The following is a 27958-nucleotide window of genomic DNA, read 5'->3' as shown; positions in this document are numbered from 1 at the left end:
GAATATCTTGAGTTCACATAATTCGGAGGTCATGCATTCCGACTACTTGAGTTTAATTTGTCTCTTCTTGTACCTGGCATTGTGGAGGGTCCCAAGTCAGTTGGCCACATGAAGAGTCTTAGTCATGAGTTTGACGAGAGGAAACTGGCCTTAACGGTCTCCATATGGTCTCCATATGGTCTTGAACTGTCCATGTGTTGGGCTTGTCTTGAACTGTCCATGTGTTGGGCTTGCTTATGCATCTTTAGATTTGAGTCTTTTCCACATGTCGACCGCTCATTGATGAGCTAATCTTATATATATATCCCTTTGTGCTATACTCGATTTAATCAACCATGATTACACCAAACAAAACCCATTGTACACAAGAAATCACATTTCATCCAATGTGAAGGCAAGGCTTGATCCCAGGTCTTGGCATCAGCTAGCTCTTCAATACTTCATGTATAGCAGAACTCATCAACTGAACTATACATTATAAAAAAAGAAATATAGACATAAACAGACACCACTAATTTTATGTCTTTTTTATTAAAATTGATTTTTATGTCTTTTTGTTATTTATATTATTGGGAAGAGTTTTCTATGGTGAGTGTGGCCCTTGTGTGTGCGGCAACATCAACAGAGTGAGCACTTCCAACCTTTCATGGGGATGGAACAATCATTTTACCCCATTTGTGTCTAGATGTAAGAGCTACGCTCCCACACAGAAACCATTTCCCCTTATCTTATTTTTATTTTCTACACGAAAATGTTTCCCTGCAAACTTTACACTATCCCACCTGTGTGCACTTCCACACATGGCCTAAAGGACATGATATTAAAACATAAAATTCTAAAACCCACGTTTACAAGCATAGGGAAAGTACTTAGAGTTTGGCAAGGAACCTTTTCATAGTGCTGGCATTTCCTCTATTTGTTAAGACGAAAATTCGGACCAAAGCTATGATCCCTTTGTCTTATAAAAATTACTTATTAAATTTCTACATTTCTTGTATTTTACCATGTATTATTTGATTAGATTTCATTCATTTGTGGAAGTTACTAGTAAGTAGCAAGGACAAAGGTTATCCAGTTGGTCCAACCAAAAGAAATATATCTGATCAACCCAATATAATTTTCATGCGACATGTTGAATGAGACCCAAATTTTGTGAACAGGAAGAAGAGCTTAAGGTCTCTACCGACATGTTAGCGAATTTCAATTCTATTGGCAATTGGTCATTAGAAAAACAAAGTTTTCAATATTAAAGACTACCAAGAGGGTGCAAGCCAACAGAACGATGCATACTTGTACACGGGTAGATTAATAATTAATTTTGATTTTAAAATTTGACATGTAATAACCATCTATTATAGACTATAACTGTCAATCTAATGATCAGAATTACCCCATCTTTCTAATACATGGAATAATTATATGGAATATTAAGACAGTCTTCTCTTAACAAAACCATGTTTTAGAATTTTGCTCAAATAGTTAAATGAAGAAGGAACTGGATATTGGGAAATACTAGCGCACTCTCCAATCCAATCTCAATGTATATATCCCAACGTTTCAAAAATTGATTCGGATTGGAATCTGGAATCTGACCATAATAGAGCCCAATTCTGACCATTTCAAAACAATAGATTCTAGGATTTTTGGGACTTGATCGTTGAATTTTCAAATATGGGTGTCAATGCTAGGATTTTTTTTTTTTCCTTGGGGTGGGGGAAGGGGGAGGGGGAGTGGTTTGTGAGTGGGCCAATATGGTGGCAACTACAATTGTTAATTTTGGTTGAAAGATAAAACCCGGCCATCTAATCATAAGCAGGTTTCAATTTATTTCAACAAGTGGATATAGGAAAAAGTCGTACCCAAAAAAAACCATATAGGCGTAAGATCGGTGCTTGGTCGCATGATCTCTATACTAGTGTTTAGACCAATGGGGGAGGATGCCTGGGTATCTACCCAGAGGGTAGAGATGACATTTCATTGTGCCCTGTGACAGGGCATATTGGCATAGGGGGCACCACCAAACAGGGATCTTCTTCCCAAAAAATATGCAAGGGAGAGAAAAATGAGTGCAGAAGGATAAGAGGGAAAGCAACAATGCTAAGCGAGTTAAACATGATAATTAGGTAAAAGGGACAAAGAATGTTACCAGACTGCGTAGTGTAGGCCAATGTCTCTCTTCTCTTTCTCTCTCTCTCTAGTAGGGGCAGATATGTTATTTCTTAAGATGATAGGGTTCTGTTAAGTGCCTAATGGGACTTGATCTAATGCATAGGTGCTAATTAGATTAGTCTAGTATAAGTAAGTTAAAAAGTTTGATTTAACGTGTTTCATCAATTCTGAAACGTTTTTGATATATCAATCAAGTAATTGATAGGTTTATGACTCAATAAAGAGATAAATATTCATTTAAGTCACTACGATAGTCCAATTAAAGTAATGGAAAAGGTGGGTGAGCTGTGACCATCTTAAAATACGAGGTCCCAGAAATTTCCATGGTTCACGTGCTACATACATTGCTACAAAACGATGGTGAGATTAGGAACTGCATGCATAATAAAAGCCTAGGGAAATGATACTTATAATAGGATTGACTCCTCTATTTTCGTCTGCCCGGTACTGTCGTACGCCCCTATACACAAGCACGGTGGAAAGTACCGTTTTGTCCAAGCGGGGGTAAGGCAATACTTTCCGCTGCACTTATATGTGAGGACGCACAGTAGTACCGGGCAGGCGGAAGTACAAGAGTCGAATTGCCTTATAATACACGCAGATGCAGGTTTCATGTATCAATTAAAGTGTTTAATTACCTTATAGAAAACCACCTATATTGAAACCCACCTAGACCCACAATTAATTTATGGTATTTGCATAGCAACTCTAACTAATTAGAATCAGATTTGAGAGATCATAATAATGTGATTAGCTGTATTTGAGGCAACCTCTCAACTCTCTCCTATATATATTTTGTGTAGCACCACCAAGACATCTCTTAATTTGTTTTATGTTATTGTTTGTCTATTCACAAGGATTAGCTTGGTGGACAATCCTTTTCAATGGTTACTCCTTGTTCCAAGATGAATCTGTGATATTTGAAAAGAAGGGATCCTAGTTAATAAGTAAAGGTTTTTCTGTGAAAAGTTGAAGGAAAAGAAAAAGGTGGATTAGAATTAGCTAGAATGGGTGGCGTAGAGTGGAAGACATCATTGTCAAAGAATGGGGCTTCAAAATAAAGAACCCGTGAGCCCATCTCAATCAATTCATTAGGATCCACAGATATTGTTACTTTGTGAGATCAACCCGGCCCACTTCTCCTTTATTTTGTTCTATATATTCCTATCACGGAAAATTTTAAAAAGGGCTTCACCATATGGGTCCCAAATGCTCTTTCAGCTATCTACCAAATTTTAGAAAATGATTCCTCTTGTTTTGTAATTGTCAAGTAGAGGTTTGTACAATAGAAGTTACAAGTAAGTTTTATTGGGGGTATGATGTCTTGTATTCTGTCGCTTATTGAGTTTTACGGATCCAAAGCCTGGAGAAATCGATCCACCTTGTGCATTAATCTATTGTACTGGCGAGATCTTAACGAACTAGTAGGTCCATGCAGGGGTTTGAGGGTAGTAGTCCTTAAGGAAAAGTTTTTGAGGACTATATGGGTATTTCAGTAAAATTCGTATATAAAGTTTCGCTATAAATTTGTAGCAAGGGTTCTTTCTTTGTAGTGCAAATTGAGATAGGTGTAAGAATGAATGACTGTAATTCTATTCTCCATTAATAGTGAAACAGATCTTATCTCACTGTGGATGTTTATAATTTCTATTCTTTTCTACATCGTTTTAGGTTCTTATTTTCTACATGTTTAGAAGAAGTGCCTTCGGAATAAAAAAAAAGATTAGGCTAAGATACAATCTTCAATTTTTCACAAAATCAAACACGGAGATTGAGAGAATATACTTGAAGCTTAGAATCTCATAAGATAAGGTGCAAACAAAAGGAGTAAGCACTAACCACTAACCACTGGCCATGTGAAAGATAACGAAACAAGGATGGAAACAGACAACTGAGAGCTGAGGTATAGTACAACTAACCATGCATTAGGGATTAGGGTTGATGAGGAGATTGTTGGTCGATGCTCCAACATAATAGGGTTGGTTCTATGACTTTTTGCCTCCATGTAACATTATTTATTAGGTTTATACTACTTTATACCTTAAAATATTTTATTAATTACAGAACATAAACGTACCATTAATGTCTCTTTCTTGTTTAATTATGCAACAAAAAAAGGATTAGAGTCCATCAGAACACACACATGAGGAGAAGCAGATGTGATCAATATATTCCAGAGATTTAAACTCATGTGGCCCAGATGCAATTATGAAGGAAGAAAACACCATTTAATTCATGCACGAGGCATTATTATGACAGTTATTAGTGGACTGGTACTAATATTCTAGTTTTATAAATCAATTAATCCAAGTCCAAACCCTAAAAACTGTTTTTGGTAATATGATGTAAAATAACCATCATGCTGGCTATTGTCATTTGCAAACAAATTTTCTAAACTAAAATAAAATTAACAATAACATTTGATAGGACATAAATGTTCTGCGCAGCTCACGTAGAAAGAGCTTCCTCAATGGTCCATCATATTATGCCGCAAAGAATGATGATGTGATAATTATGACCATTTAAGAGAAAGAGAGTACATGGTCTGGATTAACTACGTTCAAATTTTAAAGCCCTTTTTTTTTTTTTAATTTGGGGGGAGGGGTTCAAGAGAAGTTGGATTACGCCTCCACCAAGCGAAATAAAATAGGTGAGCTACTAGGTAGGATATGCTAGCAGCTCTCTCTCTCTCTCTCTCTCTCTCTCTCTCTCACTTAAAATGATCCCGTTGCCCTCCCTTATTCAGTATAGGCCCATTTTCTGTCGCAGGTGGCCTAACTTGGGCCATGTTTCAACTTTGTAAGGCTAATCTTAGGCTTACCTCGCCATGGCCCAAGCACAACCAATTTGCTAGTCCTAAGTGGTTCATGCAAATGAGAAACTACAAGTATTGATTTCGAATTTTGTTAAAGGTGCTTACAACCCTGATAAGGCAGGCCTTGGTGCAACGGTAAGGTTGTTCCATTGTGATCAAATGGTCACAGTTTTGAGTCTGAAAACAGCTTGTTTAAAAAAACAGGGATAAAGCTGCGTACATTATGACCCTCTCCAGACCCCACAGTGACGGGAGCCTCATGCAGTGGATACCAACCTTGATTACTGTGATTAGTGAGTACTATATCAAAGTTGAGATAAGTTGGTGTCTTAACTCGTGTGGAGATAAGTCCAAAGTAGAAAAACTCTGCTTGTGATTGAGTTAAACTTATTGCATTGAACAAATTGCTCTGAGCTGCCCTTCCACAAAATTAGAGAGCAGCTAAGTTGCCATGTGGCAGTGAGTAGCCCTACCAGCCAAGCTGCATGGGCTACCTACTGATAATTTATATTGTTCATTCTTTGGGCCCTATCTGGACCAAGAAGAAGCAAATTCGAGTCCAGCCCAAAATTTTTTATCTTGGCCCAATACAGTTGAATTAGGGCAACTTCGGGCTTGGTCCAAGTTACATCCTCTGTATCTCTGTCTCATTCAGGTTACAAAAGAGTACCCACATTTGTATCTGAAATCTTTATTCTCAAGAACACATAATGTGGCAATCATGCAAATAGAAAGCTTATCTCAAGCCCTTGTTGCGAACACATTGAGGTCATACCTCTCGATACATAATTGCCCATATAAATGTAAATGCGAACAAATTAAAATTAAAAATTTTATTTTGGATTCGATGGATACATCATAATATCCAATAACATTGTGACCATGTGGATCGTACACTTATGTCATCCTTAGACTCTAGTATACCCCTCTGATGCTAATCCAAAGGGTTAAATATGCTTAGATGTGGAGATTACTTCTTTACCATGGGTGTAGTGAAACTTAATCCATCTTACTTATTCATAGAGATGGGAAGTAAGACGAGGGGTAAGGAGGACTTCCAATGGGTATGCCTTCGGCATGGTTAAACCAGCGCCCTCAGTCATATCCACGGGCTGATCAGAGGGTGTTTGTAGATTGAACCCATGAAGCAAGCGGGCAACCATCATGCTCATGGTCTGCAGTGCAAACATGATCCCCGGGCACGATCTTCTGCCCGACCCGAAAGGAATCAACTCAAAGTTTTTTCCACGTACATCAACATCAGCATGGCTTGTCAGAAATCTCTCTGGTTCGAAATCCAAAGGGTTTGACCACACGTGTGGATCTCGGTGTATCTTCCAACCGTTCACTAACACACGTGTTCCTTTTGGTACTTCAAAACCACTTGAAAAAGTGCAGTCTTCTATGGCTTCATGGGGAAGTAAGAGTGGTCCTGCTGGGTATAGACGAAGTGTTTCCTTGATTATTGCTTGGAGATACACAAGCTTACCAATGTCTTTTTCTTCCACATTTCTATCCTTCCCAACATGATAGTCTAATTCTTCTTGAGCCTTTCTTAAGACTTTCTTGTGGTTCAGTAACAAAGAAAGAACCCACGAAAGGGATGAAGCAGTTGCTTCTGTGGCAGCAAACATTATAACCTGAAAAATAGATATCAATTTATAATTAGTTAGGATTTTTTTTTAAGGGAAATTTTCACGTACCAATCCTGAGGTATCACGTAATTATAATTATACTTTCTATTTTTGGAAAATTCTGCGTATCCTTCTGAGGTTCACAAAAGTTAACACATGACCCCCATTCCATTATTTTATAACTAACAACGTTAAAAACATGGAGTGAACTGACAAAATTGCCCTTTTTTTCCCCAAAATGTTTAGGGTTTGAAAAAAAATTTGAAACTCATCTTCTTCAAATCATTTCCCCAAAACTTGCAATTAGATTAGGTTTTAGAAATAGAAGGAGAAAGGGAAGTGATGTGCAGGTTTGGGGAAGATGAGTTGCAGGTTCTGGGGAAACGATTTGGAGAAGATGAGTATCAGTTTTTTTTTTTCAAACCCTAAATGAATTGGGGAAGATAAGGGCAATCTTGTCAACTCACCCCCTGTTTTTAACGTTGTTAGTCATAAACTAACGGAATGGAAGCATGTGTTAACTTTTGTGAACCTCAGGGGGGTACACAGAATTATCCAAAATTGGGAATGTGATTATAATTACTTGATACCTCAAGGGTGGTACATGAAAATTCCTTTTTTTATTATTGTGTGAATTTAGTTAAGATCTTGTACATAATGGATCTTGCAAAGCTATTGTTGCTCCCTCCCTTCCCGTTTAAATTTGGTGAGCCCTATTTGTGCATGTGTGTTTTGCAACAGTTTCAGAGGTTGAGGTGGATAGTGGTAATTACAAAACTATTGCAATCACTAGTTATACAAATCATAGTTGAAAAACCTGGTTTTCTGATTGGACTCGTCTTCCAGAAAAACCTGGTGACTCAGCCTTATCAACCCTAGTCAAAGTGAGTCACTTACAAAAAAAAAAAAAAAAAGAGCAAAGAATCATATATCAATGTCTTTTGCTTATATAACATTAACCAAGAGAAGGGAGTCGAGGAGTTGAGGGTTTCTTACTGTTTTAGAATACAGATTTACTAGTCTACTCAACTTAGTTTCTAAGTAAATCAGCTTTATGGTTTTTATAAAAACTGATGAAACTCGTGGAGTTTGTCATGATTCGGTAAAAATACCGAGTCTTATTTTACTCGAACGATTTATGACCCAGTCTCGTCATTTTTTTACTCTGGCCTAGTTTACATGAATCTTGATCAGGTTTTCCAAAATTTTGATTCAACTCAGGTAACTCGCCCCAGTCAAAATCCGATTTTCCAATTATTTATTACAAATACCAATGGATTTTTTTGGGGGGGGGGGTGTTGTTGAATTTTTCTCCTCTCAGGTTCCCTGCCCGGTCAGGTTCGTAGGTTCCTGTCATAGGGAGGGCGGAATGACGAGTTCACCCCACCCGGGCAGTGTGTTCGGGCAGGGGGTGAGATCGTCATTTCCAACCCCCTATAAGAGGAACCTACGAATCTGACCGGGCAGGGAACCTGAGAGGAGTTAGGTCCAGGGTTGTTGGGGGTGGAGGTGGATGGGAGGTCATTCCTCTCAAGAACTTAGGCCAATGCTCTACTACAACTGAAAGCAGGAAAACAACACTACTACGTAGTACTTACCAGTACAGTCGCCTTCACTATTGAATCACCATCATGGCCGTATAATTGAGAATCTTTTTCAAGAATTGAAAGCATCACATCCATGAAATCTTGGTCATCATCATCATCAGCCTTCCCGGATAATCTCTTTTGCCGATGCTCTTGGAGCCAGCTCTCAGCAAGCACGTCCAACTCCTTAGCAAACTTCTTCATTGCCCTTTGTTTCCCATCCCAATCCAACCATGATAGGAAGCTTGGAAGCACATCTGATGCAACCGAGATACCTATGAATTTAAGGAAATCATGTATGGTAGTTTGGATCCTCTGGACCTCTTCGTTGGTCTCGGCATGGACAACACTGAAATATCTTTTCCCCACTAACATCTTTAGAGCAATATTGATGGTTAGATCTCCAAAAAGTCGATTCATTTCGACCTTAATCTGATTCCTGTTGTTTTTCACACAAAGCCCATATAGATCCTTAATAAAATTGTCAATCTCTACATATCGAACTTGCTTGAGTGACTCGAGCCGGCGGTTCGAGAGTAGCTCGAGAACCACCCACTTGCGTACTTCACGCCAGTAAGGTCCATAGGGTGCGAAAGCGAACATTGCATAATCATAGCTCAAGTGGTTGCTTGAGGCACTCCTTGGACGGCTTGAAAGAGCCTTATCGTTTATGGTGAAGCACTCCTTGGCCAACTCCCAGTTGCTGATGACGAGTGTTCGATGGATACCAAATCGGACGGTGAAGGCTGGTCCATACTTGTCGGCCATGGCTGCAAGTGTTCGACAAAGGGGGTGAGGGGTTGTTACCTGAAGGAGATGGCCGATTATAGGCCATGCTCCCGGTGGCTCTGGGGCCTCTGTGGCCTTACTTTTGTTAACGAAGGTAGCTTTTCTGATCCATAGATAGTAGAAGAGAGGTAGAGCTAGTAGTAGAACACCAATGGCTTGGAGTTGGAAAAGCAACTCCATGAGTGGTTTAGTACTTAAGAGTATGAGAAGAGGAAGGGGCAGGAAGCATCCTTTTTATATCAACAATCTCCAATAGGTCATATGCGTGAATTGTGATGGATGCCGAATTGGACAGTAAAAGCCCATCAATTGGAGAATTCAGATCCTCTCCAATGACGTTTAACCACTAGAGTCAGTCCGGATCATGTCATGTTCTTGTTCCTTTATTAACTGACACGTGGATTTCCATTAACCTTTTATCTTCTCATAACATGGCACAATTCCACCCCATCATTTATTAACCCTTTTTGCCGACTCATAACAAGCAATCCAGATCATCTACGGCCTGCCTGCCCGTAGCGGCCATAGCAGTGCACACACAAGGCATGGTGCAATGACCGCCTTACCCCTACCCGAGCGTCTTACCCCAGTAGAGGAAAGGCAGTCATTGCGCCATGCCTTGTATGTGCGCTGCTATGACCGCTACGGGCAGCGCGCCATAGAGGATCACGATCCTATAACAAGTCTACCTCTTTTTTCTCTATCATTTATTATTTAATTCTATTCCTACTTCTCTTTTTAACTAACATTTTAACATCCATTATTTGGATTGTTTTTTAATTTTAATTTTTTATTTAATCTCATTGCAACTCAGGTACTACTTGTGGTCATAGTTGGTAAATTCGGGAACGGCAATAATATGGGAACGGATACGTACAACAATAACACTTTTCAAAAATTCGACGTAATAAGATATCTATTTAATACATGTTTAATATGATTACTCTATAAAAATTCGGGAGCAAAAATACAAATATGTACACCTAATAAACAAAATTATAATATTTACGCCTAAATATATAGTTTGATTGTTTAACAAGTCCTGATTCATTATAATCTTCATTGTAGAGCTTAAAATGGTTCAATCAAAAGGGATGGACAGCAGCCTTAAGTGTGGATGCCAATGAATACATTGTATAAGGAATCATGGTCTTGCTTGTGCAAAACTAAACCGATCTTAAATGGAGAAGGTCAAGGGGCATTCTTTTTGGAATTCGTTCAAATTAATCGGGTACGAATATGATAATCCCCCTATCCGACCCGATTATATACGTGCCTCATGGAGACCTATATATACTTTTCTATGAATGGTTACCTTCTAAATCTATATTTGATAAGCATATGCTTTTGTCTATTGCAGAGGTAGTCATAGTAGTTGTATCTCAGACAATCTGTAAGGTTTTCTTTCTTCTTAGCGGTAGTTTTTCATCATCTCCAAAAAGAAAATGTAATTAAAACGAAAATTGAAGAAGAAAATACCTGAGATAGAGAGATTCGATGAAATGCTGAAATCCAAAGTTAGACAAATTCGAAAACCTTTTAGATATCTTGCTTCGGAAAAGACAGATTACAGTATGAACCGTAATACTTCCACAGATTGAAGATGAATCGATTCCGCCAGAAAGTAAAAGAATGAATCGTTGAAATCGGAGATCCGACCAAGATTCACCAGACCAGAGATGAAAAGGGAACTTCCGATTAGAACACTGAAGAAACAAATATCAGCACACCAATTTTTACTCTTCCTCTCTCGTGTTCACTTCAAAAACGAGAATCTAGCAGCCGCAAACCCAATTCAGATCCTCTATGGCACGCTGCCCGTAGTGGTCTGAGCGGTGCACGCAGCGCAATGACCGCCTTACCCCCGCAGAGCACCTTGCCCTTGTAGGGTAAGGCGGTAATTTCACTGCACCCTGTTTGTGTGCCGCTTAGGCCACTACGAGCAGCACGCCATAGACGATCACGATCCCCGAAATCCCCTTTCAAACTCTAGTGAACTGAACCTTAAACTGAGAACCATAACCGAGCTTCTAACTCGCGAGAAATAGAGAGAGAGAGAGAGAGAAAGACGAAAACTAGATGCTTGAATCTTCCACAATTTGTAGGTCTTCTCCGGCAAACGATCTCCTATATCAGCTCCAATTTTTATCCTCTCCTGTTACAGCACGGTGCTGTAACGCATCATGCGACAGCTAGGGATGTAAACGGATCGGATTCGGATCGGATACGGATCGGATGTGATCGGAGCCGGATATTCCCTGGCCGAATACGGATACCTCTAAACGGATTCGGATGCGGATCGGATTCGGATTTTCGACCATCCGTTTACATTTCTGCCTTGTGTAACCCGGACCTTCCTCCCCCTAGCGGATACAATTCTCTTTCAATCCATATCTCTTAGATCATGATTCTCTTTTCATCATATTCTAGAACTTGTTTAATCTTCAAAAACCCTAAAAATCATTATTTACTTAATTTTTTATTATTAAGTATTCGGATTTTTTTTCGGACGGATTTTAATCGGAGTATTCGGATTATTTTCCGGATATCTGTAAACGAATACGGATGCCCCTAAACGAATACGGATGCGAATTCGGATTCGGATTTCGGTTATCCATTTACATCCCTAGCGACAGCTGCAGAGATCATGTGCATCATGTGGGGCCCACTGTGCCACATGGCCTCTGCAGCACCGCACGATGCGTTACAACACAGTGCTGTAACAGGAGAGGATAACGATTCATATCAGCTCTGCCATTAGAATGGTGGTGATGCAAGGGAAGAGTCGTCCCATTGTCTCGGTTTCCATGGTGTTTCCCATACCTGCAATTCATCTTCCCCAATCGATTTTGGGGAAGATGAGTTGCAGGCTGCTTTTTTTTTTTTTCCTTTTTCTTCTTGTAAGGGCAATTTAGTCAGTTCACAACATATTTTTAACATTCTTAGTCATGTACTGCTGGAATGGGTATATTTGTTAACGTTTGTAAACCTCAGGGAGGATACGAAGAATTATCCAAAATTGAGGGGTAAAATTATACTTTCATTAAACCTTGGGGGTGGTATATATAAATTATCCAAAAATAAATAAAGAATGTGGGTTCCATTTCTTTGCAGGATTTAAAAAATGGGCAAGAGATCTCTACTTGGTCGCATGGTTTCTATTCAAGCGTCTGGGCCAATGGGTGAACATGCCTGGGTGTCTACCCAAGGGGCAGAGGCGTTATCTCACGGTGCCTGTGAGAGGGTGTAGGAAACACCACCAAGTAGAGATTTTTTTTTCCAAAAAAAATAAACAAAAAGTAACAAAGGAAGGTGGAGAAGGTAACCAATTATAGGTGTGCCACGCATCGCCAGCTAGTGTACAAAGGAATTAAGTTCACGTCCTTGAGTACAAGGACGAGATCCGGACTCAATCAATTGGTGCTTGTCAGCCATGCCAACAACAATAAAAGTGTTGCTGAAGGTTAGGCCAATTATATGCCATGGCCATGGTCATGGTGGTGAAGTATCCAAACAATGTGTGATCATACTTGCGAGGGGCTTTCTTGGTAAATAACAACTCCTTGGGCCTTGGCCAACTCTCAGCTGCTAATGACAAGTACTTATTGGATACCTTATTGGACGATGAAGGCAGGTCTGTGCTTGTCAACCATTAATTTCTGCAAGTACTAGCTCAGAAGGGGTGGTCCAATCCGATTACGAATCATGTCCTTGAACAAATACCGTCCAGAGCCCTCTAGGGTCAATCATATGGAATCTACTATTGTTCTCACATTAAAAAGAGCAAGGCCGTGGAGGCACCAAAGCTCCATGGAGTATGATGCTTGTAATTGGGCAAGACTGGATCATGTCCTTGTACAAGTACAATCCAAAGCCCTCCAGAGTCAATCATATGGAATCCACACTACATGGAACACAATGCCTGTAATTGGGCAAACCTAGATTATGTCTTTGTATAAGTACCATCCAAGGCCCTCCAAGGTCAGTCATATGAGTTATATCGAATCCATTGTGCCAAACAAAGGCTTCGATTTTCCCATTTTCCTCCTTTCCCTCCAAAATGATGATTGTATGAGTTCAAAATCAATATTATGGTATTGAGAACTCGGGCTTTTTATAATTACCAGCTCTTAAGAGATGATTCAACTTTCAGCTTTGACTTGTTCATTTTAATAAGAGAAAGAGAAAGGAAAGTGGGAAAAAAGAGAGTAAAGTGGTTGGGAATATGATTAAGAAATAAGATTCGAAGCCACCGACACAAAACCAATGACATTTGTTTTTTCGGGGAAGCAGACCAATGACATAAGACCATAAGGATGCTATGCAGTCTCTGTAATTTTCCCTCGGTCTGGTACCTCGATGTTTTAAATTTTTTAAAAATTTTATAGTTTTTATTTTTCTTAGTAAAATTAAATTTTATATTTCTTACTGTATTAAATATGGTAGGAGCTCTTCTTTGTTCTTTTATTCTCTCCCTATCCTTTCTATAAAACTCAATGAGGCTTTAAATCATTCATATAGTACGTTAAAGAAAGTTTATCTTCACCATTCAACACACCATCTTAGATTTCATAAATCCCTATAAGATTTTAGTATATTCTTTAAAATGCTCACTCGATACCTCTCAGTGTAGATTTAAAGCCCCACAGGGAATAAGAATGAATTCTCATTCACGATGGCTTAAGAAAAACTGAGTCTTATACGATTCACATGTCATACTTCAAAATTTCGATGAAATGTTTTGCTTTATAAAATGGCATAGGAATTGAGGGATTCATGTTTCAATTTTTTTTTCACTTCAAACCATCATATTTTGATGTCATTTCAGCCATTTCAATGTTAAATTTTACCCATTTAACTATTTTGGCCATGTCAATGCCATTTCAATATCGTTTCGGATTATTTCGATGATATATCAAAATCTTAATGGCCTTGAATGTTATCGTAAATACACGCACTGACACTACCTTTTGAGTTCTTGCAGGACTAATCAAGGTTTTAGTATACGATATTTGTGGTTGTATGGTCTCTATTGGATCAGACCATTTTAACCCCAAAAATACTAATTCCACCGATTTTGAATCATCTTACTCTCTGGCAATACCGATACCATGATCTGTATGGGTATTTGCCTGTCAATACGATATCAAAACCTAAATCCATATGGCTACTAGTTTGGGAAAATTAGAACATGTACATGAAATCATACCACCACTTAGGGTTGAACTAAAATTACCCTTTTCTCCTTTTGCCTTCTTTTCTTTCTAATTTAGTAAGGAAGAGTGTTCCTTCTTTTATTTGTTTCTTATCTTATCCTTAAAAGCTCTTTAAAAATGAGACATATAAAGATTTTTAAAAATAAATTAAAAAAACGAAACTTATTTAACACCTTGAGAGGGGTGTTAAACTGTTAATACTTAAAATTCTTGAATAGCGATGAAATGAATAAAGGGGGAAAAATTAGGAAAGAAACAACGAAAATTACATGATTTACTCCCCACCGCCGGTACAGATTCCAGTGAGCAACACCGGGAGTCTATAAAGAGTACCAGCGGTCGGCGGTGGCGCTTCTTCCTGAGATGGAGGAAGAACCCTACCATCGGCAAACAAGAGCCGTCCATTCCCAGGCGCAGACGACCGAGGCACCACACTCTCGAGCTCCGCTGCCTCACCGTAAAATGCCCCATCTCCGAATCTGCGTTCAACCTCAAGGAAGTCGGCCAATGAGGCAGGCTTGGCCGAATCGTCTCTGCACAGATTCCACCACCGTCTCCTCATCCTCCTCCTCTTCCAATCAGACGCTGCCGCAACCGTCGCCACCACCCTCTTGCTTTTTCCCCCAGTACGCCGGTCGGTGGCGCCACCACCATCACCACCACCGACAATGGCAACACCAACATGGTTCTCTCTCTGTGAAGGAACTCTGGCAGCAATTGCCGGGAAACTTACTCCCATTAACGTACCTAAGGTCGTGCTCCTGTCATGGAAAAACGACCCTGTTGACTGCAACAACAGAAACAAAAATTACTTTTAATTTTACACTAAAAATAGGTAAAACAAGAAACCCAGTTCTTTTTTTCTTCTTTCGTGAAATGCTCTTACCTCAGTGTCAAGATCAGATGAAGAAACAGAAGAGATAGATGGAGATGATTGTGGAAGCAAATCTTGCTCTGGATCCAACATATCCCTTCTTTCTTCTGCAGACCCAGAGAGAGAGAGAGAAGGTCGGTGGGTTTTTTTTGCTTTTTTGGATTGTAAATAGGATAAGGACTTTGGCTAGATGGTGATGGTTTTGGGATAGCTTAAGATGGATTGGATTTTCTAGGATTTTAGGGCTCATCTCAAGCGAAGGATATCATATTTAAAGAACCCAATTTAAGAATGCTATGTTTCGATGTATTAGTGGGCCACCTGGTCCTTCCAAGTTCCATCATACATAGTAAATCCAAAGGTTTCAAATGCATGCGATCACCACTCAATAGTAATACTCATCTATGGATTTTATCTGGTAAAGAAAATGACATGAACACACACCCTTAGAAGGTAAGTTTCCTATTATTCCACTACCACACTGTTTGGTTCAAGCATTCTAGTGAACATTTCACAGACACACCGGATTTGTATCAATTTAGCCCAGAATAAGAACCTTATCAGGCCTTTAACAATAAAATTTGATACCAACTCTAGTTATTCTTCTAATGCAAGACTCAATTGTACCATTATGTGTGTAGCTACTTGTTTGGTACGGTTCACCTAACTTTGTTGACAATGTCTCTGATAGGGTTCATACATTTCATTCCACTACCATGTGCTACCCATAAAACTCTGCAAAAGGAAGATCATTTAGCAATTCATCTTAGTACAGTTTTGTTGGACAACAGTTTGGATCATAGTAGAAGAGTGGTAGAAGAGTCAATATATTGTCTAACACCCCTCCACCCAAAGTTTTAGAACTTGAATCGGAATAGCAGAGTAGACTGCTTCAACTCGGAATCATCGGTATCCTTGGAGGGTAAAATGGTCAAAAAATAAATAGTAACTGTGTTTTTTAGGGTATACTGTTGGTTCAATCCAACCCGATACGGCCGATCTGTATTGGTATTGATATGAGACTGATACAACCACAGATATTGTATGATAAACCTTGCTTGGAATTGCATAGGGCCGATTTTGGGACTACTCGAATAGGAATCAATGGAGATCAATCTTATACCTGATTCCGAGTTTTGAAACCTTGCCTCCAATTAGATCTATCATACAGAGGGATACCGATACTCCCTTCAGTGTTCTTGAACCTTGGTGCCAAACACAGATAAGGTGGTTACTTTAATGGGCTCAACCCATCTAGCCGGTAAATCCTAATCTACCATATTTACAGATGAGGTGGACCTCGGCCCATCTAGCCTGTGGGATCGGAATTGAACTGATGGACAAGTATGGATAATTTGGTACTTTAGTGAGCCTACTCTTAAGTATTTTATCTTTGAGAATTGGGCATACATAGTCCCAATGTTGATTTGTGAGTAACCAGAAAAACAAACGTTGATATGAAAAGGTTTTTTTTTTTTGGGAGACAGGAGGGGTATTCAACTTTAGGCCGACTAAATCCCCTCTGGGCTTGTACATTACCCCCGCGCCACGCACGAACTGGGAGTTTCTGGGCCCTAGTGAGCTTTAGGCAGGTGGTCCTAAGAAATTATGCAGCGGCGAAGGTTTGATCACGAGACCTCGCTTCCTGAGGCGGAGTCTTATGTCCCCTCCAAGCCAGCTGTGCTAACCCCTTGAGAAGTTATCTAGTCCTATGACAAACAAAGGAATTAGGGTTGTAAACCCAGCCAAAGTATGACCATGTCTTCTCACATAATGAGCCATGGGACTGTCTCTCTCTCTCTCTCTCATGTTTTGACCCATGTGGGCCCCTGCAAATGATACCATTCTCTACAATATCATTGATGAGGTAAGCATATTTTCTCACCCTTGTTTTGACTCATATGGGTTCATCTAGATGATACCATTCTTTGCACCGTCATTGATGAGGCATGTAAATTCCTCCCCACTCTGGAATCATTTAGTTTTTAATAAAGGTAAATACTGCAAAATGTGTAAGACACTAACAGTTTTTTATAATGACATAATGATAAGATTGTTTCAAAAGCACTTTCTAGAATAAAACAATGGGCAATTAAAAGAATTTGTCGAGTTTTAAAGACTTTTTTACCCCTTATTTTATTCTCAAAAGTTATCTAAGATAAGGGTTAAAAATGATTTTTCAAAATAATTTGAAGGTAACATATCATTATGTCATTATAAAACTTAGCATTATTTTATACCTTTATTGAGTGCATATTTGGAATGACATAATACTCTTTTTGGAGGACAAAAAAAAGTGTGATATACGAAAAAGATAAAAAAAAACTAAGATTACAACTTCTTTTTAATCAATCTGGGTTGCAACAAAATTTTCCCCTTCAAAGAAATGAAGAAAGGCATTGGCATAATGGCAAAGTATATGCTATAAATTTGTGGTCTAAAATACCTTTGAATTAGGTGAGACCTTATTTCCTGTTGAAGACTATACTCTCGTGGTAGGTTCAAGGAAGCCTTTAAAGCACAAGGGACTTTGATGATCACCCAAAAAAAAAAAGTACGTTTGAGAGAGAGAGTGTGTGCGCGCGCGTGTGTGTGTGTGTGTGTGTGTGTGTGTTTTATAGGTCTTATTTGGGTGATGTCTATTTCAATTTTGGATTGATGTCATGAAATAATCAACAAATAGATTTTTGTCAAAAAATTGAAATTGTTATGGTTGTCTCAATATAAAATATTTCAAGAATAAAAAATTTCATTTGATAGTTCAATTTTTGAGACTAGATTTTCTATATTTCTTTGGGAAGGGTGGTGGTGGGGGTGGGAGGTGGTGGCGGTGGTGGTGGTGGCAATGGTAGCAATGGTGGTAGTGACACTGGTGGCATTGGCATTGGCGGGGTAGTGATGGCATGGTGGTGGTGAGACCATTAGGAGAAGAAGAAGAGTAGTGTTTTATTTTTAACATGAAATTACTATTTTGCCCATCAAATTAACCATGTGATCATTAAAGAGCAAGAGTGAAATCAAATGAAATAAAAATTCTAAAACAACTCCTCACTAATTTCAGAATTTTAATTCGATTTGATTTCCATTTCACTGAAATTAGGTACAAAAAGCAAACCAAACAATTTCTATAGAATAATAAGGTTCCAATTTCGTTTTCATCAACTTTGAGTTCAATAAGATTTTTCTCTTTGATTCCGTTTGTTTCCATGTAAAATAGATAGAAAAGAATTTTTTTTCTTGTAAAATAGGAATTTTCTTTTAAAAAAAGTAGACTAAGATTTTCATTTTTTTAAATGTAAAATATATAAATTAGAAAAAAAGAAGAAGATGCAACTATCATTTGAACAAAAAATTTTACAACGAAACAAACAGATTTAGAAATTAGATTTCTTCATTTCTATCTTATAATTCTTATAACTATGAGCCTCAACTGTGAATTACGATCTTTTTATTGTAATGGGTTTGCGAAATAAAGAACCAAAGTATTAAAAGCAAACTAGCCATGGAAGCTCTGATGAGTACGAAAGCAGGTGTGCTTTAAATGACTATATGGTATCAATTGGTCGGTCCTCTGTATCCCAGCCATGCTGAATAATCTGGCCGTGCCGTGGAGATCTAATAGAACGCTATCTAGTCGTGTGTCTTGTGTGGCGATCACACATAGAAACCTCTTTTACATGGGGACAAGACGATCATTTTTTGGCCAACAAGATAATTTGTGTGTAGACGTGATGCAATGCTAGGCGCACGGCCGGTAGCATTCTTTTTCCCTATTTCTAACTGCTAATCAGTAAACATCCTTCTTCCACTTTACAACTGGGGCATTAATAATACTTGGGACAGTATAAAGAGTGTCAATTATAAATCGAAAGAAATTGAGTCAATCCATTTAAATTGGAATTGATAAATTATTTATTAATCAGTTCGGCTTTAATTTTAAAAAGCAAAAGATGTTTATTAAGTCATTGAGTCTGACTTAAACTGATTAGCACCGATATGCTATTCAACCGATTATATATACTAAAACAATTGAGAATTCCTTAAACATGGTATTCTATATACAGTTTCTTGTGTTTTGTAGTGGATTTATATCATGTAAATTTATTTAATTTGTTTTTACTTTTAAGTCTCAATTTGGACCTAAACATATGTTTCATACACATACATCGTTCTAGATAGGATTTTCGTCTTTCCATGGAGGTAGTACAGAACTTTCACGTGTTTCTATGTCTAAGCGAAGGAACCACGCAGGGTACACGATCAGTTTTCTTTTTCCCAAAAAATAATTACATTGGTATTTCGCTCACTTCACTTCTAAACTCTAAAGAGATGGACCTTGGGATACTTTTCCATCAATTTTTTTGGAGTAAATATCATCCTCATTTCCTCTAAGTATCCATAATATCAACCCCCCCCCATCCCCGCGTTCTCTATCATTTAAAATGTCTTGACAGGTGAAGAAAAAGTCATGACACATCCTTAACCAAGTGGGTTGTTATCTGTTGGTCCAAATAGTATTGCGTTACTGACGGCTTAATTTTTTGGTTTTTTTTAATATCTTTTTTGACATTACTAACCTCTTAATTGAGGATATATCTTTTGGGAAGGAGTTTTCTGTTCGGGAGTGTGGCCTACGTTAACACTCCCATGTGATTATCTCTCTCCTCTTCAAAATAAGAGGACAAATATATCTTTTCATATAAAGAGAACGGAGATAGACTCATGAAAATGCTGGTGTAGGCCACACTCCCACACAGAATTCTTTTTCCTATATCTTTGTTAGCTCATCATTTTATTCTTGTCTTTTCTTTTGGTTATATTCCTTGTTTTTTCAATGTGGAACCTCACCAATTAGCTTTTGGAGTTTCCTCTTTATGTCTTTCTCACGTTTGATGGATTACTTCTTTTTTTTTCTTCCTTTGTACCTTCCTCAGATAGAATTCGTTCCATTCCAAGGGTTTTTTTGTATTTTTTTTTATTAAAATTCAAGTATTTTAAGTTGAATAAAGCTTCTTTGCCAAAAAACAAAGGGCACAAAATGTGAAGATACATGTGCGTTTTGTCACTTTACATTAAGATAGGGAATCCACTCTCACTGGCCACCATTAACACGGGAATGGTGTTTCTTTTTTAGGGAGAATGTTCTCTGTGCCGGGGGTGCAAGCTACGCCCAGACACATAGGGGTGGGTGCAATGACCACCCTACCCCTTGAGTGGTAGGCCCATGTGTCTGGGTGCAGCCTACGCTGCGGCACAGAGAACATGAGCCCATATTACAAATTTCAAAATCAGGCAAATGAAATTGCTTTCTATTTAATTTGTGAGAGATCTTTTGAATATTTGTCCCCTCCAGTGTCCTGCTCAGCTGAATTCCCCCGGTGCTTATAATAAGGGGAATTTATCAAAAAAAATATAATAAATGGGTGCAATGATCACTCTACCCTACCTAAACACTCTGCCCAGATGGGATCCACCCCCCTAATATCAGGCACTGAAGAATTGGGCCAAACAGAGAACTGGAGGTGATAATTTTTTATCTTTCTCTGTAATTAATTTAGAACCACTTTACTGCCACCCAAGCACGGAAAATCCGGATTTGGACCTAAGCGGTCCGATCCGGTCAGCCTATCAATGCAGAGTTGCTGCAGAATTGCAGACCAACTTTTGACAGTCCTGGACCGCCACGGCAATTGACTCTAATCCTGATCTTAATTCTAGTCTTAATCCTAATATGATTTCTTAATCCATACTTAAAGATGACAATCGACGCCAGGAAAGCACAGGATTCAGGACAGGTAATCCCAATCTCGATCTAATCTCTTTTTTTTTTTTAATCAAAAGCTTTAATTCCGTGTCCCAGTACAGCTACCCATAACCAAGAATTTCCCTGAACCTTCTCGTTTCCTTCCTTGCTCTACTCCAAAGCACCAAGTCTCCGACCTCCATATGCCTTTTTATAGCTCGTTCGTTCGTGTTCTCTCTCTCTCTCTCTCTTGCTCATCGTCTTCGTTCCATTACATATATAAACAGCAGAAGCACAGAACAGAACCCACTTAACTACTAACAACACCCAAGGCTGAACTGTTAAAGAATGTCAGTCGCGTGCGGCGCCGAGTGCGTTTTGTGCTTGGGCTGTTCTCGCTGGGCATGGAAGCGCTGCACATACGTGGGCTCCGACGATAGCGTCACTTGGCCACCCGCCACCCCTGACGAGTTCGAACCCGTCCCTCGCATCTGCCGTGTTATCCTTGCCGTATACGAAGAAGACCTCCGCAACCCCAAGTTCCCACCTAGCGGTGGCTACCGCCTAAACCCAGACTGGGTCGTCAAACGCGTCACTTATGAGGAAACTCAAGGTCACGCACCTCCTTACCTCATTTACATTGACCATGAACACCACGAAATCATACTCGCAATTCGTGGTCTCAATCTCGCCAAGGAGAGCGATTACAAGGTCTTGCTTGATAACAAGATTGGAATGCAAATGTTCGATGGTGGGTATGTTCATCACGGGTTGTTGAAATCGGCGATTTGGTTGCTCAACAAGGAATCGGAGACGTTGAAGCAGTTGTGGATCGATAATGGGTCTTCTTATAAGATGATTTTTGCTGGGCATTCTTTGGGTTCTGGAGTGGCTGCGCTGCTGGCGATAGTGGTTGTCAATCATCGGGATCGTCTCGGTGGAATTCCGAGGAATCTTGTAAGGGCTTATGCGATTGCTCCTGCAAGGTGTATGTCGCTTAATTTGGCGGTCAAGTATGCGGATATTATTTACTCTGTTGTGTTGCAGGTAAAAAAATGGTAGCTCACTTGTTCCTTTGCTCAGCTAAATGTCTGGTAACTGAAATGGCTATGGGTTTTGGTATGAAATTATTTGGGTTTTACTACTTTTTCTGCGCTAATTTAGAATTCAGGATGCTGGTTTGATGAGTCAAAATTTCTCCTTTTCCTCCCTTATCTGCGAAGCCCTTAATTGTCCAAAGAGAGTCATCAAAGTGATTGATCTTTTGAATATCACCACTCAAACATGTTCATCAACTATTCTAGAGTTTAAGCAGATAAGTGCACAAGTCTTTGAGGTCGGTCACATATTTTCTTTCCTAGACACCAATTTTAGCTCCTAGTTAGCTTAATTCTCCCCAGTCCTGTTTGTTGATTAATCCACTATATTATCTATTGCGTAATCTCATAGATGTGGACTTCTGTACCAACATTCGCTCCAGGTAGAACTTGGCTGTCTATACTGATGCGATCTGCTCAAGATTTTCTACCTTTTTCTTTTTTCTTAGTTCCTCATTGACTTCCTTTCCTAGGTGGGAAAACAACATTTTACTTGGGAGTTGAGTGTTTTTGATCGGGCTCCTCTACGGCGCAGGGGTGCGCCACAAGGCTGGGGAGCTCGCCATGTGGATGAGCGGCTCCCATTTGAACGGCGTGGATCGAGCTGGGGAAGCTGAGCGTGATGCACATGCGATGTACAGGAGGATTTCTGGATTTCCAAATGGGAGCTCGTCCATGTGGTGAGCTCCCCTGCTGCGCCACAACATGTGTGGCGCACCCCTGCGCCGTAGAGGAGCCCAGTCCGATTGTTTTCTGTGACATTTTCGTTGTATCTTTGACCTTTGTTTGACTTTTTATTCTAGTTTCTGATGTCGTCATTTCATAATTGAGCTCTTGGTTATGCTGTATCTCCATGAAGCTTCTAAATGTGAGTGCTTTCTCCTGATTCGCATTTTTCTTATGTTCCTGTCTATCATTTAAGGCTTCCTCTACCACCCAGGATGAACCCCCTAGAACAAATATTCCGACAAATTAGTTTTCATTGTTTATGGTGTTTGCACATTCTAGATTCAAGATATTGAAATCTAAGTTTGCACAATATAAGCTAGGCATAATATTACAATCATGCTGTTTCATTAAAATATGCTTCCCCATTCAAGCTTCACATAATTTTTTTTTCAAGCTTTTTTCCCCATTTGATTATGTGTCAAGCTTCACATTATTTCTACCTATTCTTGCCTCATACAACTAGCAATTGTGTTGCTTGAACCTAAGTGCAATGGCGAATGAACATAGAGCGGCACCATTGGAAGAAAATTTTTTGTTTGGGATAATCTAGTCTTTCACTGCAATGCTTCATCTTCTTTGCTAGTGAGCTTTCCACCAGTTATAAGTTAGGACTCAAAAGGGCATCTTTCTTGGTTAATAAAATTGTCCCTCACCAGCCTATACAAAGGGCTGATTTTGTTGACAATATAGATAAGCTATCTAAAGCACCTTTTTTCTTTTTTTCTTTTTTTTATTAATCTAAAGCACCTTTGTTTTGGTTGTTTCTGGCATTAGTGAACATAAATATTTTGGAATTTGTTAACCTTCTGCGATCAATTTAAAGAAAAAAATGTGTTGATCTTTTGTGCCTTTATAGTTTTGTATGTGTGAAGCATCACTCCTAAACGACCCAGGTATAAAATTTTCTCGTTCTGTTTCTTTGTCCAGTTTTCTGGCTTTTAGCTCTCATTCATGTTTCACTAGTTACCTACATTTTTTATTTAACCATCTGTCTTATTTTTTATTTGTCCATCCAATATGCAAATTGACAGTGATAAACTACTATGCTGCCATCCAGGATGATTTTTTACCAAGAACTGCAACGCCCTTACAAGATATTTTTAAATCACTCTTCTGGTTAGTTATCTTGTGTCTGGATTTAGGAGTTAGTCATCTCTTCAGTATTTTCTTTATTTCTGTATTCCATCGTCTGCATGAGGTAACAGAAAGCCTTGTTATCTCATTGCGTAACGAAATAAATTATAGTTATCTCTTAAATCAGGTCTTAATGCTTTGGACAGTTTGCCGTGTTTATTGTTTGCGGTTTGCGTGAGAGACACCTTCATACCAGAAGGCAGGAAGTTAAGGGACCCAAGAAGACTTTATGCCCCTGGACGGATGTATCATATTGTGGAGAGGAAATTCTGCAGGTACTAGAACCTTGTATGTCAAAAGGATATATATTATAAAATTATTGTTAAAAGCTTGTTCTTAATGTGCATGTCAGTGTGAGAAGAAACTCTACTATGTATGAGATTATTTGTAGATTTCATGTGAAGTTTTGGGCTACAGTCTAATCCTTATTTTGGTTTGAGTGAACCCAACATATGCCTCGTCAGGATTTCCTTGTGGATCTGAGTTATGGGCATGCAGATGTCCAATATGATTGCTGGATTTGAGTACAAAAATGAACAGGAATGAACCTATGAGCCTGACCCAGCTGGGTAAATCTCTGCTCGTCTCAGTTTATTTAATGACCTAATCATAGTCTCTCCTTTCCTTCTTTGGGTTACAAGAGTAGTAGGCTGACACAGGAATTGAACAGTACTCACCAGTGCTTTTAGATGGCACTAGCATTGGATATGTCCAGTGAGATATATGCTACGGATATAGTCAAGGATGTGATCTATTGAATTAATTTCGATAGCCAAATTATAGGTGTTAATCATCTCTCGGGTAGATTTTACTCGAAATATCATCTAGTTAACAACTTTTGGGTATCAGGTATCATACCTTTTTGAATGGGGCCAATGGGCCTAAAATCTTGGTTGGAGAGGTGGCTTCAATCTACGCCTACCTGAAGCTCCATTGTGACTTCTCTCATTATTCACAAATATCACTTATCTTTCCAACAGATAACTGAATATTGCATTCGTGAAGAAGGGTTGCAATGATTCCTGTGAGATATTACTAAACATTAGTAAAATGCGAATGCAGAAATAAACCTGTTGGGCTACATCTCCTTACATGACACTCTTCAATGCTCATATGGTAACTTGGAATTTCTTACCAGCCCTATTATCAGTAACTCCACATATCTTTTCATAACCTGATCTTTCACTGGAGCTAATTATATCAATATTGCTTAATGCTTCACCTCTAATGTGTTTATTCCTGAGTAGATTTGCACTGCTTTTGTGGACACTGAAGCCATAACTAAGCATCTTTAGAAAATTCTCGATGGACAATGGGTATCGTCTAAAATTTATGTTGCATGTAACCATAGTATTCATAATGAAATAATTACATGTTATCGCAATTTAAATGTAAAATGACGTATTTCTTGTGGGGTAAAAGTAGGACATGGTTTTCCATAATCATCATGTCTCATTCATATCCTGTTGCGTAACTTCTTTTTATGGTTTTTTAGTTTGTGAAAGATTGTGCAATATTGTGAAACAGAGTTCCTTGACATTTGAAATACGCAGATGTGGGAGATTTCCTCCAGAAGTGAAGACTGCTATTCCAGTTGATGAAAGATTTGAACATATTGTGTTATCAGCAAGTGCCACATCAGATCATGCCATTATTTGGATAGAAAGAGAAACAGAAAAGGCTTTACAAGTAAGTGCCAAGTAATTTCAACAATCTATTACGTGCTTCTGGTATTTTGTAGCTAAAGTAGCTACATTTCGTTCTCAATTATTTCACAAAATTAGTTGCCACATAAGTTGTCCTCAATTAAAATATTGTTTGTTGCCAAGTCTAAATGATGTGGGACTGGAAAGGAGAAAAGAGAACCAGAAAGAAATCAGAATTGCAAAGAGGGGGGGGGGAAGAGAAGAAACCGTGAGAAGAAGAAGAAGGGGGGGGGGGGGGAGAGAGAGAGAAGAGTGCACACCCACAGTCACAAACTCAATTCATTCTTCATTCATTCAATTCTGTTCACCTTACAAGGCTGTCCACAACTCTTATTTAAAGGGAAATACAATAAGGAGAAAGGGAATAAAAAATCCAGACTAGAGGCGGAGAATTCCTCTTCTGAATTTTGACCATCTATGTGCTGGGTGGTTATAAGTTATAACACCTTCCAACCCACTAAACTAACTATAAACTGAAATAAAAACTGAAATCCTATAGCAATAACTGTCAAATAACTCTAAAAATAAAGATAAAAATAAATAAAATAGAATAAAGACTGCCCATGCTAGTGGTGTCCATGTAGGTGCCATGTGGGGTCCACCAGTTGGATCAGCCTGGTCCAAGATTCTCCTGCATCACTAAAGGTCCAGAAGTTCTATCGAGTTTGATTGTTCTAAGGCTTATCAAGCTCTATTGAATATTAATATAGGTGAATCAATTTTCCAAAACTCTGTTGACTATGAATCACATCAACATCTAGAAGTTTAAGTGAACCAAGTTTTCCAAACTCAAGAAGGAAGCTTGGCAATTTATTGCAATCTAGGACAGCAGCAGACAGTCACCTGTAGTTTAGAATGAAATAAATATGGTAACATATGCTGACTCCAGCAATTTGACTGATAATTACTAACAGGGCATCCAGAGACAAACGTGTAAAAGGATTCTTGATCACTTACAAGAGAGTAGAAGAGAGTGGATGATAGTAGTTAACAAGGTCTCACAACCTCACTAAATAGCTTCATGACATTTCTGAATTGGGACTTTCATTCATTGAATTCCTTTGCAAAAACTTGTGGATCTTCCTTGTTATCCTATTGGAGAAGTAAATTTACCACCACAATTGTACACGGTTCAACCGTCAAAGTCACTGATTCTCTTTTACAAAACCCTAGTAATCAGTGTTTGACAACAATCCCGCTAGTATTAAATGTTAATTCAGACATAAGAGCCAAAGCTGAAGACCAGAGAACTGTGGAGTCTCTAGGAAATTTATTGCTGGCCATCTATATTTAAGCAAATTTTTACTCCACCAATGAGTACACAAGGCTGAACTTCTGTCGTACATTGTGTTAATGTTTGTGACACATCCTAATGAGTATATATGATCATTCACCAAAAAAAAAAAAAAAAGGCTACATATTGTTGTATGAAGCAGCTTAGATTTGTAATACATGAGTGCAATCCTATAAAATGCTTTAGTTGATGTTCAGCTTGTGAATGTATAACAAAACCTCTCACTGTAATCGTTCACAACCTTTTCTCATATTTCTAAAAGTAAATGAGTGATCCTCAAGCGATCTCCAAAGGATGTGCCTTGTTTTGGAATCAAGGCATTCTTAAGGCAGAACTAAGGCTTCTTTTGCTTGCATCATATTCCAACACTGCACTGGTCTTTGAGGACCACTTTCAAGGTCATCCATTAGCATTTCCAAAAGTGAAGGAGCCCATCAGATGTCTGTCCAAGCCTATCCTTGGATACTATTATCGAGTATTTTCCTCTCCCCCCCCCCCCCCCCCACCTCTTTTTCAAGTTTGGAGAATGGTAAATTTTTTTTGTATTATGTATCATGGGTGGGAAGGGAAAGTGGTGAAACTATCTGAGTCCATTTTCTCATTTGGATTTCTTTTGTTGAGCTTTACAAAAACAATTCTGATCTGGTGTTAAATTCTCAGAGAATGAAAGAGAGCAGTGGCAAAACAATGACAACAGCTCCGAAAGCACAGAAGCTTGAGAGGTTAAAAACACTTGAGATAGAACACAAGGACGCGTTAGAAAGAGCTGTCAGCTTGAACGTGCCTCATGCTGTGGTCCCAGAAGAGCAGCCCATTGGAGATTCAGATTCAGTGGCATCCCAGGATCCGAGGAAGGAACCCTCAGAGAGCAGATCAAAGTCCAGTAGTGGAGGAACTAACTGGGATGAAGTTGTTGAGAAGCTCTTCAACAGAAATGAATCAGAAGAACTTAAACTAAGGAAAGACATCAGTGCCTCAAATTAAAAGATGAATCTAATACCTTCATGTGGCTTGCTTCATTTGTCTGCCGCCTCTAGTCGGCTTTTGTATACTAGAGTTTATATTCGCTCTAACCATCCAATTCTGTATAAACACCCCCCGCCCAACCCACATCTTGTCTTCTAGGAAGGGGTAAAAGGTGGAAATATGCACACCAGTTCAATTAAAAGTTA

General features: G+C 38.9%; 3 protein-coding genes across 3 annotated transcripts in view; 1 reads left to right on the top strand and 2 right to left on the bottom strand.

Annotated features, from left to right (window-relative positions):
- Positions 1-9173, bottom strand: part of LOC122645799 (cytochrome P450 CYP82D47-like) — a 51496-nt gene extending 42323 nt beyond the window's left edge. Inside the window, exon 1 of the mRNA XM_043839162.1 lies at positions 8217-9173. Within this exon, the coding sequence (XP_043695097.1) occupies positions 8217-9173 (957 nt within the window). The remainder of the gene's footprint in view (positions 1-8216) is intronic.
- LOC122645797 lies at positions 3996-27798 on the top strand. The gene is made up of 6 exons (XM_043839161.1): positions 3996-4016; positions 21143-21873; positions 23710-23768; positions 23933-24061; positions 25340-25475; positions 27447-27798. The coding sequence occupies exons 2-6, from the start codon at positions 21175-21177 to the stop codon at positions 27768-27770; spliced, it is 1347 nt and encodes a 448-aa protein (XP_043695096.1). The 5' UTR covers positions 3996-4016; positions 21143-21174; the 3' UTR covers positions 27771-27798.
- LOC122645803 (uncharacterized protein At3g17950-like) lies at positions 14436-15297 on the bottom strand. Its single transcript, XM_043839170.1, has 2 exons — positions 15096-15297; positions 14436-14996 (listed from the first exon to the last, which is right to left on the bottom strand). Exons 1-2 carry the CDS (start codon positions 15174-15176, stop codon positions 14484-14486), a joined length of 594 nt encoding a protein of 197 aa, XP_043695105.1. The 5' UTR covers positions 15177-15297; the 3' UTR covers positions 14436-14483.
- Positions 27799-27958: the final 160 nt, after the last annotated feature.

This window comes from Telopea speciosissima, chromosome 11, assembly GCF_018873765.1.
Source record: "Telopea speciosissima isolate NSW1024214 ecotype Mountain lineage chromosome 11, Tspe_v1, whole genome shotgun sequence".
In the NCBI taxonomy this organism is placed as follows: domain Eukaryota; kingdom Viridiplantae; phylum Streptophyta; class Magnoliopsida; order Proteales; family Proteaceae; genus Telopea; species Telopea speciosissima.
This window is presented reverse-complemented; position numbering and strand designations above follow the sequence as displayed.

Bases quoted from the DNA above. Each gene is read 5' to 3' on its own strand.
- LOC122645803 (XM_043839170.1), bottom strand. From the start codon at position 15,176: ATGTTGGATCCAGAGCAAGATTTGCTTCCACAATCATCTCCATCTATC. The intron at 14,997-15,095 runs GTAAGAGCATTT...CTGTTGTTGCAG, and splicing joins CATCTGATCTTGACACTGAG to TCAACAGGGTCGTTTTTCCA.
- LOC122645797 (XM_043839161.1), top strand. From the start codon at position 21,175: ATGTCAGTCGCGTGCGGCGCCGAGTGCGTTTTGTGCTTGGGCTGTTCT. The intron at 23,769-23,932 runs GTTAGTTATCTT...TGCTTTGGACAG, and splicing joins ATTTTTAAATCACTCTTCTG to TTTGCCGTGTTTATTGTTTG. The intron at 24,062-25,339 runs GTACTAGAACCT...TGAAATACGCAG, and splicing joins GTGGAGAGGAAATTCTGCAG to ATGTGGGAGATTTCCTCCAG.